This window comes from Palaemon carinicauda, chromosome 1, assembly GCF_036898095.1.
Source record: "Palaemon carinicauda isolate YSFRI2023 chromosome 1, ASM3689809v2, whole genome shotgun sequence".
NCBI classification, from domain to species: domain Eukaryota; kingdom Metazoa; phylum Arthropoda; class Malacostraca; order Decapoda; family Palaemonidae; genus Palaemon; species Palaemon carinicauda.
This window is the reverse complement of record NC_090725.1, coordinates 252,109,421-252,125,323: the sequence shown is the minus strand read 5'-3', so window position 1 is coordinate 252,125,323 and position 15,903 is coordinate 252,109,421. Positions and strand designations below refer to the sequence as shown.

Below are 15,903 nucleotides of genomic sequence, written 5' to 3'. Positions count from 1 at the left end.
TAAGATCTGTGAAATGCAAGTAAACAATGTAGGAATTTGTAAATCTATTAAAAAAAATAAGAGGAAGATTTATATGGAGTGAGATATTTCCAGGTAATCATTGTAGAATGGAGATAATTTCATGTGGTTTTAGATATAAGTTTGTGATAGAATTTGACCAAACGGAGCTTTCAACAACTTGCATGGCTGGTGTGTTGTGTGGCATCATGGATGGGCATTAGAGGGGGGAGAGCCGGGGGGGGGGGGGGGGGGGGGGTCGAGAACAACACAGCTATATCTCACTTTAGAGAATGCTTCCTATATGATTTGATCACATATGCCAACATGGAGATACAATAAGGCAACCGTTATATGAACATAAATAAAGACTAAAATCTCGTGTCTCAATTGGTGGTGAGGTGAGATGTCAGGATAGGTAAGTCTCTAAGTTGGGTGGTGTTGGGAGGGGGGGTTTAGAGTACTGCCTTACATAGGGAATGTTGCCATTGTCTAAAGAGAGTGGTATGATTATGCATGGTAACATATAAACACACTGAAATAACCCTTACACAATCAGGAGTAAAAGGCAAAATTCCAGTCTTCATTAGTTGGCTGAAGAAAGAAGGATAGGCTAAAATCAAGGAGGAGAGTAGATTTTTTTAGTATAATATTCTATGTGTGATATATGACCATGTGTTGTATTCTTTTGTGGGATATACAAACTTATGGTTACACAAACAGATGACACCAAAGTGAGTTACTGAACATACAATCAGATGTGTCACTGCTTCTCTTCTAGCCATTAAATACTAAACAGTCTCATTACTTTACTAGTGGCTTATGTCTATTGAAAGGAAAGAAAACAGGAATTTTTTTAAATTTTAGGAGTAAATATTGATAAACAGAGCTTCTAGAGTACTTGCAATATGAACATCAGAACTACAATTAATTTTGTTATCAATTGTACATTTCACAGGATAACATAATCTATATCTTTTTAGCAAGCTTTTAAATAATGTTTATATTTTGGAGTAGAGTACTTTACTATAGTTTTGAATCCTATTGTTAAAGTCAAACAGAAGCTGATCCTTTCACCACAAATGAAAGGTTTTACTGCACTCATGTTTTGTAACTGCAAAGTTATCCCAGGCAATCATGTAGTACCCCAATATACACCTGAAGCTCAAAAGAGAAAGGAAACCCAAAGCTAAAGGTGAGGAAAATTAAATGGTACATATTAAAGAGAGAGGGAGGTAAGCAAAGAGAGTTCAAGAAGAAGGTTTGGGGAAATTGACTTTGAAATTCAAGAGGTTCAGGAATGATGGACATATAATGCAGCAGTAATGAGAAGGCATGAAAAAAAAATACTAGGTGAGACATCTGATACTGTATGGGAGGAAAAAAGAGAGCTTAGTGGTGGGATGAAGACATTCGGAAAGCAGTGAAAGCTAAGGAGGCAAAGAAGAGATGGGAAAAATCACAGCTACAGGAGGAGAGGGGTAGGTTTATAGAGAAAAACAAGGAGATGAAGAATGAAGTAGCCCAATCTAAGGCTAGGGCATATTATGAGGTGTATAACAAGCTAGGAACAAAGGAAGAGATGAAAAAAAATTATTAAATTGTCAAAAGCAAGAAATAAAAGTACAAAAGATATTACACACATTAAGCAAATGAAGGACCAAGATAGTGTGGTACTTAGAAAAGATGATGACATCTTGAAGCGATGGAGAGAGTACTTTGAACAGCTCCTAAAGGATGAAAACGAAAGACTAGTAAAAGATGTACAGCCGAACACGGGTAAGGTAATGGAGTTTTCTATGTAAGAGATGAAATGAACTGAAAAAGATGAAAAAATACAAGGTAACAAGACCAGAATTGATCCCTGTAGAAGCATGGAAAGCATTAGTAGATGAAGGGGTGGATACACTATACAATCTAACGATAAAGATCCTCGAACAAGAAAGATACCAGAAGAGGGGTGAGAGAGAATATTAATCCCAATTTTCAAAAGCAAAGGTGATGTTCAAGAGTGCAGTAACTACAGGGGCATCAAACTGGTGTCCCAAACCATGAAGCTATTGGAAAGGATGATGAATGGCAGAATAAGAGAAGAGGTAGAAAAAGGAAAAGAGCAAATGGGATTTATGAAAGGCAGTGGAACCACAGATGGTATATTTTGTCAGAGACAAATGGTGAGAAATTTAGGGAAAAGCAAAGGGATTGACATATGGTGTTCATAGACCATGAAAAGGCTTATGACTGAGTCCTGAGAAAAGAAGTGTGGAAGTGCATGAGGAAGAAGAGGGTCCCTGAAAAGTACATACAGCTGAGCCAAGAGATGTATACCAGAGTGAGGAGCACTGTCAGAGTGGTGGAAGAATTTCAGGTGAGAGTAAGATTGTGCTAGGGATCAGTACTTAGTCCATTCATTTTCAATATAATGATAGATGTTATGACTGAAGAAGTTAAGAGAGGCATTGCCATAAAGCATATTGTATGCAGATAAAATTGTTTTGTGTGCTAGAGAAAGGAATACCTGGAAATAAGATAAAAAGGTGGAGAGGAGCACTGGAGAACAGAGGAATGAGAATAAGCAGGTCCAAGACAGGATACATGTGTTCCACAATGGAGGGAGAGGGTAGAGAAAGTATTAGGATGGGTGGAGAAGAAATAAAGAGAGTATACAAGTTTAAGTACCGGGGATCCATAATCATTGCTGGTGAAAGTATGGAAGAAGTAAAACACTGTATACAGGCAGGCTGGAATAACTGGAGATCTGCTCTGGAGTCCTTTGTGACAAAAGGGTGCCATTAAGACTTAAGGCAAAATTCCACAAGACAGTCGTAAGAACAACAGTGCTCTATGGTACAGAGACAGCAAGCATATGTTAACCTAAAGTGAAAAACATGGATGTAGTAGAAATGAGAATGCTTAGGTAGATGTCTGGAGTAATAACAAAGGATAGAATTTGGAATGACTATATAAGAGGATCAACAAATGCTCTGGAAATATCAAAGAAAGTGCAGGAAGGAAGATTGAGATGGTATGGACATTTACAGAGGAAAGAGGAGGATCATGTGGGAGGCATACTATGGAAATCAAAGTTCAAGGTACAAGAAGGGAAAGACCAAGGAGATGAAGGGACTGTGTATGGGATTACTTGAGAGAGAAGGGAATTAATGAAGCAGAGGCACAGCATACAAATAGATGGAAAAGGCTTATTTGAAACAACAATCCCATATAGAAATGGGAATAACCTGAAGAAGATGGTATCTTGTAATAACTATGAACTTCCTTGAAACTACGCTTAAAGATTGTGATTGGTTCCTGATTATTGAAAATTCTGGATTAATGAGGATTAGTTAACAAATATTTAGTTTACCCTTACCTGTACCAAGTCACTGACAAACCACCTTGTTCCACCAAGTCTAAGAAGGTCTCGGAATGTAGAAAGGGCTTTGTGATTCAATATTCCGGTTGGAAAAATTTGCTGCCATGTGTATTTCAAAAGATGAGAAAGAGGTTCTTGTGATGACAAGAGGGTTGACGTGTTTGTTTCCATTGCGATGCTCATTTCTTTTCCACTTGTTCCACTGGTGCTGCTTTGAATAAAATAACAGAATTAAAATCAGTTGACACCAAAAAACTTTAGGAAAAAAAAAAAGGATATTTTATCAAAAAAAAATTCTTGTCTAGGAAAACTAAAGAATTCAGGTCAGCGAAATACTATTTTGCAATTGAACATTACAATACTGAACTGAAATATTTGTAAAATGACAAATTTTTAGATTAATTTGTATTTTTCTTAGCTATACAAACCTGAGTCCTTTAATAGTTAGAATACTAAGTCTTCCAAGAACCTAAGTGAATAGTTCTTTTTCTTCCCTGGAAGTGTCCAACCACCTGGTCCCATCAGGAACAAAGTGTGACTCAAGAAACCTTCTAATTGTCTTTCATAGGGATTTGAAGACTAATTGGACCTGGCCTGTACATAGAGACATGTATTTTGTCAAATGAAGATACCCTTCTCACAAGAGTATCAGTTTGCAACAAAATACCTGCGTGATGATCAATTGGTTGGTATAGATTCCATCATCCTTCCCCCTTATTTAGGGAGGATGGAGGGAGATACTTCTTTATTCTACTTCTCCATAAATGATACGGACGACACCACTGAAACTCTAAACCTAATTCGTGCCAGAGTTAGGAAATGGATGACAATTAAACAACTAAAAGTAAATTAAAATAAAACTGAGTTTCAGGTGATTGGAAAGAAAAACAGCCTATAACCTAGGTGATATTAAAGTAAACATAGATAACAACTCTGCCCCGACATCTAGTAAAGTTCATGATCTAGGCGTATCTCAAGACTTTAACGTGTCTTTCAATGCCCAAATAAATGTAGTAAAAGCTGCCGGCTATCATCTTAGAAAAATTGCTTTCATAAAGAAGTATACATATGAACATTCTGTAAAGAAACTTGTGATAAACTGTGTTATTACCTGGATTGACGACTGTAACTCCATCAACTACAATATACCAAAAGTGCAACTTAAGAAATTACCAAACACAATAAACAGAGGAGTAAGACTGATAAAAGGATCACCCTTACACTAATTGATTTACACTGGTTGTCTATTAAAGCAAGAATTGAGTTTAAAATACATACAATAACCATCAAGTTATCAAAACTGGACGTCCAAAATGTCTTAGCTACTACATATTGTGCAGCCAACAAATCGTGTTGACAAGAGAATAGTTACAAAATATGTGGCCCTGAGACTATCCAATAAACTCCCACTAGACATTCAAAAGACTGAAGATATTAAGGCTTTCAAGAGGAAACTGAAGGCTTCCTTGTTCTCTAAGTGCTTCAATAGTGTGGATTTGACAATAAATAGGCAGTATAAAGTGTGAAATGCTGAATGCCTTGGAATGACCATGATAAAATTACTGAAGGTCCTGTAGAGAGTAGGGTTCAATGCTGTATAGGATAAGAAAAGCAGCCCTTGAAGTAAGAAAGTAAGTAAGAAAGTAAAGTATGGATAAAGAATGGAGCTTGGAAGAATACTTTGTCATCAAGAGGGGGGAGAGAAAAATGAAGGAGAAGAGCTAGTCATTATACCATTCATTCCAGACTTACATATCTGTACACATAACCATAGATGAGGTTTCCTGTCTCATGTGGAAGCTGGGCTGGTTACACAACTATTTGACCAGCCACAACATGACAAGGCATAAAGGTGTCAGGGGACTTATGGGTATATTCCCATGAATAGAAGGTCGTAAAGGTGGTCTGACCCTTCCCGACTCGAGCCTTCCACACTTAGTCCACTAAGCCTAAAAGCTAGGGTGGGGCCTATACCCTTGACTTTGTGAGCTCTGATCCTAGCAGGTACCTCGAAGTCATCATGCCAGTTTCAGCTGAGCTTCAGCCTCCCTGCTGCGACGTTCTTAAGCCTTAAGCCTCCAAGCCAGTACCCTCTCAATAACTGCGAAAGACTATTCAATATCCCAAATAAGTATTGAACTACCTTATTGACTGTTCCCCTTGTCTATTATTATTTTGATATTTCTGATTTTTCAGTTAAAGTAACAGAAGAGGCAACCCTGATTTTCTATATAAGTTTGTGTTAAAACGTGGTGTGTTTTTGTGAGTTTCTTTTTATATTCATTCCACATTTTTCATTGGTTGTTGCTGGAATTATTTACAATCTGTTTCAAGGCCCATAACAAGTGAGGCTAAAAATTAGTTTATTCAAACATAATAACTAATCAGTATCTTTAGATTCCATCAAAGAGCAATATAATTTACTGCAACTTATATATCATTTGATAACCATACAGAAATGGGGCCCTATGTCATGGTCAACACACGTCATTGGGAGCCTAGTTGCCTGGTCTTGATTCCTACTCTCACCATGCCAACAAAATCGAGATGATATTTCTCAATATAAAGTACGACAATAATGAGGAGTAGATGCTTGAATCCATTTTTCTTAATTAGGTCGGTGTCTAAAACTCTGGTGGTTTCGGTAACACAGAGGCCTAGTTCATTAGTTATATTAGAAAAGGAGGGTGTTATGGGCCTTGAAAAAGATAGCATTTTAAATATCAAAAGAACCTATAATATTTTTAAGATTGTAACAATCAGCCAGCCATCCAGGTATCTTATAAGACGGATGCCGATTCTGGGGGTCAGGTTTACACTAGGGTAAAAACTCTTTTGAAAACATGAGGTGCTGTTGAAAGAAAGAAGCAAAGCACCTTGAACTGGTATTGCTTGTTGTCATGGACGATCCTTGAATACTTCCTTGATGACGAATGTACTGGGATCTGGAAGTATGCGTCCTTGAGGTCTAGAGTGGGCATGAAGTCCTGTGGTCTTACTGTTTGTCTGTCCATGTCTGCCGTCTCTGTGATGAACGGAGTTTGTTGAACAAACTTGTTTTGGGCTGAGAGGTTGATGACGGGTCTCCAGCCTTCAGACGCCTTTTTCCCAAGAAAGAGTTAACTGAAGAAGGCTGGGGACCCATCGAGAACTTCCTGAAGAATGCCCTTCTCCAACATGGACGGGGACTTCGTCCCTGAAAGCCAAGCTCCTTCACAGAACCCTTCGTGGAGGAGCTCGATGAAACTGGACTCGACTTTAAGTCAATGGAGGGACAGATTGTGTGAATGGGGCGCAATACAGTACCCTGAACAAATCATGGAGACTGACCAGGGTTTGGCCCCGTGTTGCAGGCATCCCCCACTGGTGGACAAATGAGAGGATTGCCTTCCCTAGTGGGGTGGCCTCAACCACTACTTCTTACTACTTCTTTGTTCTTTGCCGCATCGATTGGATTTACTTCCCTCCTGTTGCTTCCGGGCAGGAAAGGGTTTTATGGATGAACCCTTGAATGAGCAAGTACTCTTGTTGCTGGTCTGTGGCCGGGACATTTGAGGTTTCCTCGGAGGAGGAGCTGTTCCATAGGTCCTGGATGTCATGGCCCACTGAAGAAGGAGGGACACTCCAACATCAAATTCCGAAGTCTGGTCACTTCAAACTTTGGAACCTATTGATGGAACTTCTTGATTACTGAGTACCGCCTAATTAGTCCACAGGTTGACCACTTGGTGGGCAATAAACTCAACATTACTAGTACCCAGATGACCTACTGACCGCAGCCATAGGTCTAGCCACGAAGTTGCTTGCATGGCAAACTTTGCGACTTTCTCCATGTTCAGGATGTCTGCTGCGGAGAAGGTGACTGGAAGGCTTAAGCCTGTTACAAGAAACCACTCTTGTCAGGGCTTTGATGGCTGGGTCCAGCAGCAGGGCTGAGAGGTTTTCATCGGACACCTTGTAGTACTTCCTCTCTTGGTTAAAGGGAGTTGGGAGAAGCTTTGAGGAGCCGGCGAGAAGAGAGTTTGAAATGCTGCCTATCTGAGTAAATGCCTTCTTCCTGGCCCCTTTCAACCACCTCAACCAGGGCAAAGCTGTGCTGGCCTTAGGAGGTCCGTAGAGATGGTCTGAGATGGTGTCTTTGCTTTTTTGCGGAGCTACGGAGGGGTTGTCGAAGCTGTTGATGGTCCTCATGCATGCCAGCTCCTGCCAAAAAGTGTGATCAGACTCTTTGTTTGACTTCAGAGTATCTAGGACTTACTGACCTGGGAAGGTAGTTGTTTTCTGAGTCCTGGTCGCCATACATCCACGGGCTCCCACTCATAGGAGCCTGGGGTGGGTCATAGTCGTCGTCATGTCTAGAAGACACCCTCGACATCGTGGAAGCCTCTGTCACTGTCGCTGAAGATAAAGAACCACGAGACCTCTCCTGGATCTGAAAGGAAGATCTAGCAGTGCTGCACTTTGGTATGGTCGTCATGACCTTAACTCTCCCTTGGAGGAGGAAGGAACTCTGCAAATAGGGAAGGCCTTGGATCCTCCTTGCACCTGGAGAAATCGGAGACATCCTTTGGGGAAGGAACTGGCGGAGGTTGATCAGACACTGGCGATGTAGAGCGTTGTCTTGGAGAGGTGACCTCAATGGGAGAGAGGCGATATGATGACATCAAAGAGATCTCCCTAAGGGATCTCGAACCCCGGCTTCTACGGGGGTGAAGGGCGTCTCCCAGGGAGGGGGTTCAGGTTCTTCTGCCTTCTCCTCTTCTTCGTTGGCCTAACCGGATTCATCTAGAGATGGGAGAAGTCCTGTTGAATTGTATCTGAGGAACCCGAGAAGTCCCACATCTTAGACCTGTTTAGCAAAACCATCATCAGGGGCTGATGTTCCTTGAAAGAAGCTGGAAAAGCCGACCTGCACCTCAGGTAGTGCAGAGGAGAAGAGACCTTTGAAGAGACTAATGTTTCCAGCGGAATCCTGGGAGTACTGGTAGAGGCTACTTATACCTGCTTACCTGTGGGAGCAGCACCTGTTACTGCCAAGCTAACTGCTCTCACCAACGCATCGAACCAGGGGACGACCTTCTCAAAAGATGGCACTGTAAAAGGCACCTTGCTGGGCAGGTCACGGTTTGGCAATCGCCTCCAGGGAGTCCGTGTCCTTGGCATCTGAAAAGGAGAGACAGACCTCTTACCTAGCCGTAAGGGGACCGGCATAGAATCTCACTCTGACTTGCAAGACCAAGTCGGAGAATGCAAGGGTAGAAGAATGCAAGGTTCTGTGCAAGCGCTCTGCATTCCCCAGAGAAGATGTGGGAACGCGAGAGACTGGATGACTGTGCTCTGCTGGATCCCTTGCTGGAATGTCGTGCGAAACCTGGCGATCAGGCTCCGCTGGATGACTGTGTGATGAAGGATGGTCACGTGCTGCTTTACTGCGAGCTGCTGGCTGCTCACGGGACGATGAAGAAACATGAGCAGGAACTGGGTCGCGAGCTGCTACTGAAGGTTTAGCAGAAGTGTCATGAATCTGAGCAAGTAGGTGATCACGCGCTGACAGAGGATAGCGATCAGGAAGCCTAAATCATGAAGAATCCCAACCGCAACAACTCCAAGAGACCTTCCTTTGACAGAGGACCACCAACATCAAGGGTAGACGAAATCTGCAATAAATCACCTACAGAGAAAGGCTCACCTGCGGAGAAGGGCAGCGCTGCTTTGTTGGGGGAAGCGGTAGCGTCCTTCAAACCTAAGGGTTATCCTGGGGTTAAATGGCCAACACTCTTACTCAATCAACCCCTGGAAGACTTGGCGAGAAGGAGCTTAAGGAAGAGATCAACGAATGATGACGAAGTACAAGATTTCTTGGATTTCTAGGATGACCCCGAAGGAGAAGAGTCCCTCTTCAAGTTATTTTTGCACCCCCGTCGATGTCTCTCCCACTGGGAGGAAGACCACTCCCGACACTCCTCACAGGTGTCATCCTAATTACAAGGTCATTCTCGGCAGGCCGGATACATTGTATAGGGGGTTGGTCTCGACCACGGACATGAAGGCACTGCATTTGTACCCATCAGGTCCAGGACACATCCGCATGACAGCCGGAAGAAGTAACACTCAAGCCTAAAAGGAGAAAGCGATAAAGATAAGTCAGTTTGGCAGTCAGTGTAGGTGGAGAGAGATGAACGTCCACTCTAAACTGATCCTAAAGTAAAAATGATGAGACAACACTGGTGTGTGAGTGAGCGGGGTAGTTGGTACTAACCCCCTAACCCCCGTTAACTAGCGGTGGGATAGTTACACCTCGCTAAAAGTCTTATGGCTAGTTTTCCAGCTTTGCCGAAAGTATATTCCCTAGTAAAGAGCAAAAGGGTTTGTATTTAGTGTCAGAACAATAACAAATTTATGCTTACTTGTGTGAAAGGAAACTGTCATGTCAACCCAATCATATAATGAGAGGATATTTCTGAAGAACTAGCTAGAAGATTATCATGGCACCTCTATTAAGCAACCCAGTTGGGGATCTCTCTCTTGTACAGAATTTCCCCTATGAGTTACATACAATCGAGCCCAAAACCACACACGTATGTTGAACTAATTGGATTTGTTTAGATGGTGTTTTATAAAAACCCTAAGCCCAGAACAACCAGTAAAGCTCTGGATATCCTGAAACTGCATATTAGTAAAAAAAAAAAAAAGGCTAATGAAGAGAAAAAATATCTACTACCATTAGATTTATTGGTGGAGTGGAGATCATTTTTTTTTATTGAGGAAGGTCACAAGAACATGGTTAGCCTCTGTATCAAAGGATTTATTGGTCAGGGTATTTTGAAAAAGACTATCTACTAATGATGTGGATCTCTGCAAAAATTCTTGCATAGTAGACACTTGAAAGAGATTACCACAAATAGCCTGTAAAGCTGACATAAAAGGGCACTAAAGTTGTATTAATAGTCATTGATAGGCAAAGAACAGAGTAATTTTGTAGAACATGTACATGTCAAAAGCCTACTTGAGAGGTTCTGTCAAAACAGATTTCTACAGTTAGCATCAAAACTGGTGAAACAAACTGCAAAAATCATTGTACATACTTTGTTAGAAACTCGTGGGGTTGTCAGTATATTCTATTCCCATTAATGTCATCCTCTTTATCTGATAATAAGTATCAGTGATTATGGCATTTCACAAGTATCAGTGATTAACTGTAGAACAACAGAAGGCATTTCCCTAGTGAATGGTCAATGTTAGTTCAATAGTTGTCAATTAAAAAAGAAAAAAAAATTCCCCGTAGAAACACATGCACCGCTCAATGTGTGATATAATGTGTTCACCATTCAGTGGCAGCAGAAACCATCGAGTGCAGGACCATTGGCCTAATGGGATTGTGAATTACTTTTATATCACTATATCTAAAACTATTATGATTTCTTTTTTATAAAGCACAAAGAAGTTCAACATCTGATTAAATGAAATATAAATAAGACTCCAGTTGGTATGAGAAAAAATTCTAAATCCAAGTTATATGCATGCTTAACTAAATTTTATAAAATCTAATACTCAAGCTATGCCCGAGAGCCGGAGTGACCCCCCGCCCTCGCCCCCACACACGCACATATGCGCAAAAATCTCAGGGATGTGATGCTCATATGTAAAAGAACAACAAGGAAAATGAAAATAGGACACTAGTCACGACTTAACCTTATATTTACGATTTTCATTTTCCCTGTGGTTCTTTTGCATACGTACCAACATACATACATACATACATACATACATACATATATATACATATATATATTATGAAATAATTATGAAATGTATATCTCTTTAAGTAACCTACATACTGATACGCGAGAGCAAGATTCAACGATATGTTTTTAATGTATTCCTATTAAACAAGTTTAAAGATTTTGGTAAACCAAGCATTTATTTATAAAGGTCATGATAATAAAACCTAGTCAATGGAAAACCATGTTTATGCTAAACCCTTCTAGGTTGTAGCTGGAAAATATATTTCTATGATTACTGAAATATGCCTAACCATTTATTCAAATGAGCATATAACTTGGATTTTGTTTTTTCATACCAACTTGTGTCTAATTTATATTTCATTTAATTAGATGCTAAACTTCTTTGTTCTTTATCAAAAGAAATCATGATAACTTTTGACATAATGCTATATAAGTAGAGAGATAATTTGCAAAACACATTATCCCTTGCTTATGCACTTGGAATCTACTGCCACCAATGGTGAGACTTAAATCAATTTTCCGCAGACGTTTCTACGAAGAAAATCTTTTCTAACAAACCATTGCAACTAACACAACCATTCACCAGGGAAACATTTTCAGTGGTTCTACAGTTAATCACTGATAGTTATTATCGGATAAAAAAGGATGACAATAATTGGAATAAAATATGCTAACTGGCAACTTCACGGGAAACTTTGTGGAAAAACGTTTTTCTCTCAAAGATCGCCATGTTCGTCAGAAGGCTGTGACTAGGCTAATGATGGGGGCCCTGGGGTCATGGCCCCCGCCCTAGTAGGCACTGACTGGATATGAGGATATTAGAGCGAATTCCCCCACTAATAGGCCATGGCAGGTAATTCATTAGTTGGGTAAATAATGTTAAGTTTGTATTGTTGGTTGAAACTAAAAGCAAAGCTGAAGGTAGAGTCCGAATGGTCGGTTTATAAGAATTACCAACCCAGCCAAATTCTCTGTTGAATTTAGGTGTGTTCACGGTTGAATATGTTTAATGTTACGAAGATTTTCCCTTTAATATTTTACTGATACTTGCATGGTTTTTACATCTTTGTTGGATAATTGATAATACAGTACGATATTAAATATATGTTTCCACATTGCTTGAAATATACATAGATAATGTTAGTAATCCTGTGTTGAACAAATCTTGAGTTGAACGAAAATCTCAAAATTGTTTCATTTCTATAATTCGAAGTAATTAATATTCTTTGAAATAATTACTATCATAATTTTTTTTCATATGATTCTTATAAATATCATAGATTTGATATTTGTGCATCATATGATAGCTTTATTTTGTTTAATTGAGCTTTCAACGTAGGAAAATAATAAGTTTTTGAGATGCGCGTTGTAGTTGCCAGTTGGTGAATTTCGAACGAAATCCTCTGAAATTTGCTGCATCAGTTTTGACGCCGACTGTACAGTAATCCCCCGGCAATTCAAGGGTTAACATTTGTGGGATCACGGATTTGCAGGTTTTTCTATACAGTAGATAAATTATCTAACAAATAATCGAAAAAATTTCATATATTTACAAAACATTTTTCTTTCATTTCAGTACTGTATATAAATAATAGATCGTAACATATTACGTTTTATCTCATGCCTATTCATTTACAATTAATTTCGTATCAATTAGTACAACTTCACGTTAACAAAGCACAATAAATATTACTTTATTGTATGTACTGTATGAACACACAATGGTACTACGCAAAAAAAAACATTACTGTAGCAATATATTTTTCTTCCATTTCAGTAAATAACAGATTGTAATATAATTTTTCCTCTTAATCTCATGATTATTTATTTACAATCAATTTTACAGCATGAAGTACTGTACTGTACATTTTTAAGTTAAAAAACGCAATGAACAGAACTGTATTGTACGTACGAATGCACGATTCTACTACGCATATCAAACACAATAACGATTTATTTTTCTTTCATTTCTGTAAATAAATAACATATTGCAACACATTTTTTACTTTTAATCTCATGATTATTTATTTACAATGAATTTTACATCAATAAAGGGATTTTGACGAAGGAAAAATCTATTTCTGGGGAGAGACCTGTGGCGGCCGGTGAAAAGAGTCCTTCTAATATACCTTTTCTGATAAAACCTTCCAATTATACCAGAGAAAGATAAAAGCATGGAATGCTGAGGTTACAACCCTCGTGCGAGCACCTTTTGGGTGTCGTGTATAAAGCAAAGGCGCGTGAAATCCACTATTCACAGGTTGTCTTCCATTTAGTTAATTCCTTCGTCAAAGGGATGGGCCGATACAAAGGCCCTAGCCAACCTACCAGAGCCACGCCACCCACGCCCCAACGCGAGCGCCATCTGAACAACATCCTTCTTTTTGGACTGCGACATTGTTGGAAATTTTATTTTAAGTTAGAACACAATAAACAGTAGGATATTGTATGAACGAACGCACAATGCTACTACGCATATCAAACACATGAGGATTTATTTTTCTTTCACTTCGGTAAACAAATAAAAGATCATAACATAATTTTTCTTTTAGTCAAATAATTATTAATTAATTAATAACTTTAATTATATATCATTAAGTACATATTTAAGTTAAAAATCCCAACAAAGTGTCCTGTGTAGTATGTACGAAGACACAATGCTACTAAGTTTGCATATCAAACACAGTAACGATTTAATTTTTTTTCAATTTGGTAAATAATTAACAGATCGTAAAATGTTTTTTCCTTTTAGCATAATAATCATTTATTTACAGTTAATCTTATATCAATACGTACATATTTAAGTTGAAAAAAAAAAAACAATGAACAGTATTTTCTGGTATGTCCAACGCACAATACTACTACGCATATCAAACACATTAGCGATTTATTTTTCTTTCATTTCGATAAATACATAAAAGATCGTAATGTATTTTTTTTTAATGTCATGCTTATTTATTTACAATTAATTTTATATAAATATGTAAATTTTCAAGTTGAAACTCACTCTCTCTTTCAATACCATTGTATTTAGCTTTGGTCTTCTTTCTACTTTTACATAACCATAATTCATAAGTATTGTGTGTGTGCATGTGTGTGCGAGGTGCTTTAGTTACTAATACCTATAATATATATATACTGAAAATTGTACATATGTACACATAGCCTACATGTTAACAAGGAATCTTGCTTGTATTGTATTACAATAAAATAGCTTAAAAATACGAGTGTATAAAAAACAGGTAAGTTATTCATTGATGTATCATCAATAAATCTTGCTTGTACAGTATTACAATAAATTAGCTAAAAAATAACAAATTTGGAAATAATTTGTATTTTTCCTAACATACAAACCTGAAGCTATTTATTAGAGTATTACTTTCGGCAACGCTGAAAACCAATCAAGACAATTTTAGTGAGGGATAATTACCACATCCACTAGTTAGCGCGAGGGGGTTGAGGTAGACTAGCTACCCCGCTCACTCACACCTGTCGGTTGAGTAACCACTTTTGCTTTCTGGCAGGACTTCTAGGGGGACAGGGTGGCGGGCCAATTTGTATAAATAGCTTCAGGTTTGTATGTTAGGAAAAATACAAATTATTTCCAAATTTGTTATTTGTTCCAACACAGATACAAACCTTCGCTATTTATTAGGGTGACTTACTCTTAGGAGGGAGGAAGTACTACCAACTAGCCTTGGTCATGACCCGGGGTCCTCTCTATTTCGATCTGTGATCGATAGTAGAGGGAACCCTACCCTCGCTAAAATCAAAGTAGTTACAAGGTAACTCACTGATAGCGGCCTGCAGAAGCTTGTGTGAGAGACATTTGAGGCTTGTCTTCACATAGGAACTCGAGGATTCCAAGACATATCCAATACCCTCCCTCAAGAGGTATTGGTGACGTAACAAAGTATTCATTTATACCCAGGATGCACAAGGGAAATGATTCTTACCTGTAGAGGGGTGAGGTCAGCTATGCTTCGGTCTTGCAGAGCTACAGTATTTCCCCAGGGAGGGAGAAGGAGAAAGAAAGAAGTGAGCCAGACATTCTTTTCATTCACCCTAGACTAACACGGGTAACCTCAGCCCTCAACCCTCTGCTACTTGTCCATCAAGGAGCCTGAGGCATTAGAACACTTGTTGTGTGGCCACCACAGGACCAATGGAGAAAGTTTCCATGTTCCTGTGGGTTACGTCTTTCGGGTAGTGGGCTGAGAAGGTCGTCTGACGCTTCCACACGCCTGCTTGCAATACCTGTGCCAGAGAAAAATTTTTCTTGAACACCAAAGACATTGCAATGCCTCTGACCTCATGAGCTCTGGGTCGGTTGGACAGAGGAGGATCTGGATATAGAGCGTATTTGATTACTTTGCTTATCCAGGAGGAAATAGTATTCCTCGTGACCTCCTCTTGACATTCCCCGTGCTGACAAAAAGTGCTCGTACACGGGGGCGAGCTTTTGCTGTTCTTTTTAAGTAACACCTCAGACTCCTCACTGGACATAGTAACAGTTGGTCTGGATCTTCGGTTACAGAACGAAGACTCTCTATCCGAAATGGGCCGAACCTGGAGTCCGGCACACCCGGATTTTGAGTCTTAGCTATAAACTCAGGGATGAAGTTGAGGATTACTTCCCCCATCTCCTAGAGTGGAGACATCAGCAGATAGACCATGAAGTTCGCTGACTCTCTTGGCCGAAGCCAAAGCGAGCAGGAACACTGTCTTCCACGTGAGGTGGCGATCTGAGGCCTGGCGTAGTGGTTCATAGGGGAAGCCCTTCAGAGA

The 15,903-nt window shown here is 39.5% G+C and overlaps 1 protein-coding gene across 5 annotated transcripts in view; it reads right to left on the bottom strand.

The window, feature by feature from the left end:
• MED24 (mediator complex subunit 24) overlaps positions 1-15,903 on the bottom strand; it is a 349,247-nt gene that overhangs the window by 38,830 nt on the left and 294,514 nt on the right. For 4 of the 5 annotated variants that reach the window (XM_068389049.1, XM_068389044.1, XM_068389055.1 and 1 more), the window contains one exon: positions 3,368-3,581. In XM_068389049.1, the coding sequence (XP_068245150.1) occupies positions 3,368-3,581 (214 nt within the window). The remainder of the gene's footprint in view (positions 1-3,367; positions 3,582-15,903) is intronic. The other variant, XM_068389062.1, reaches the window with a different exon arrangement.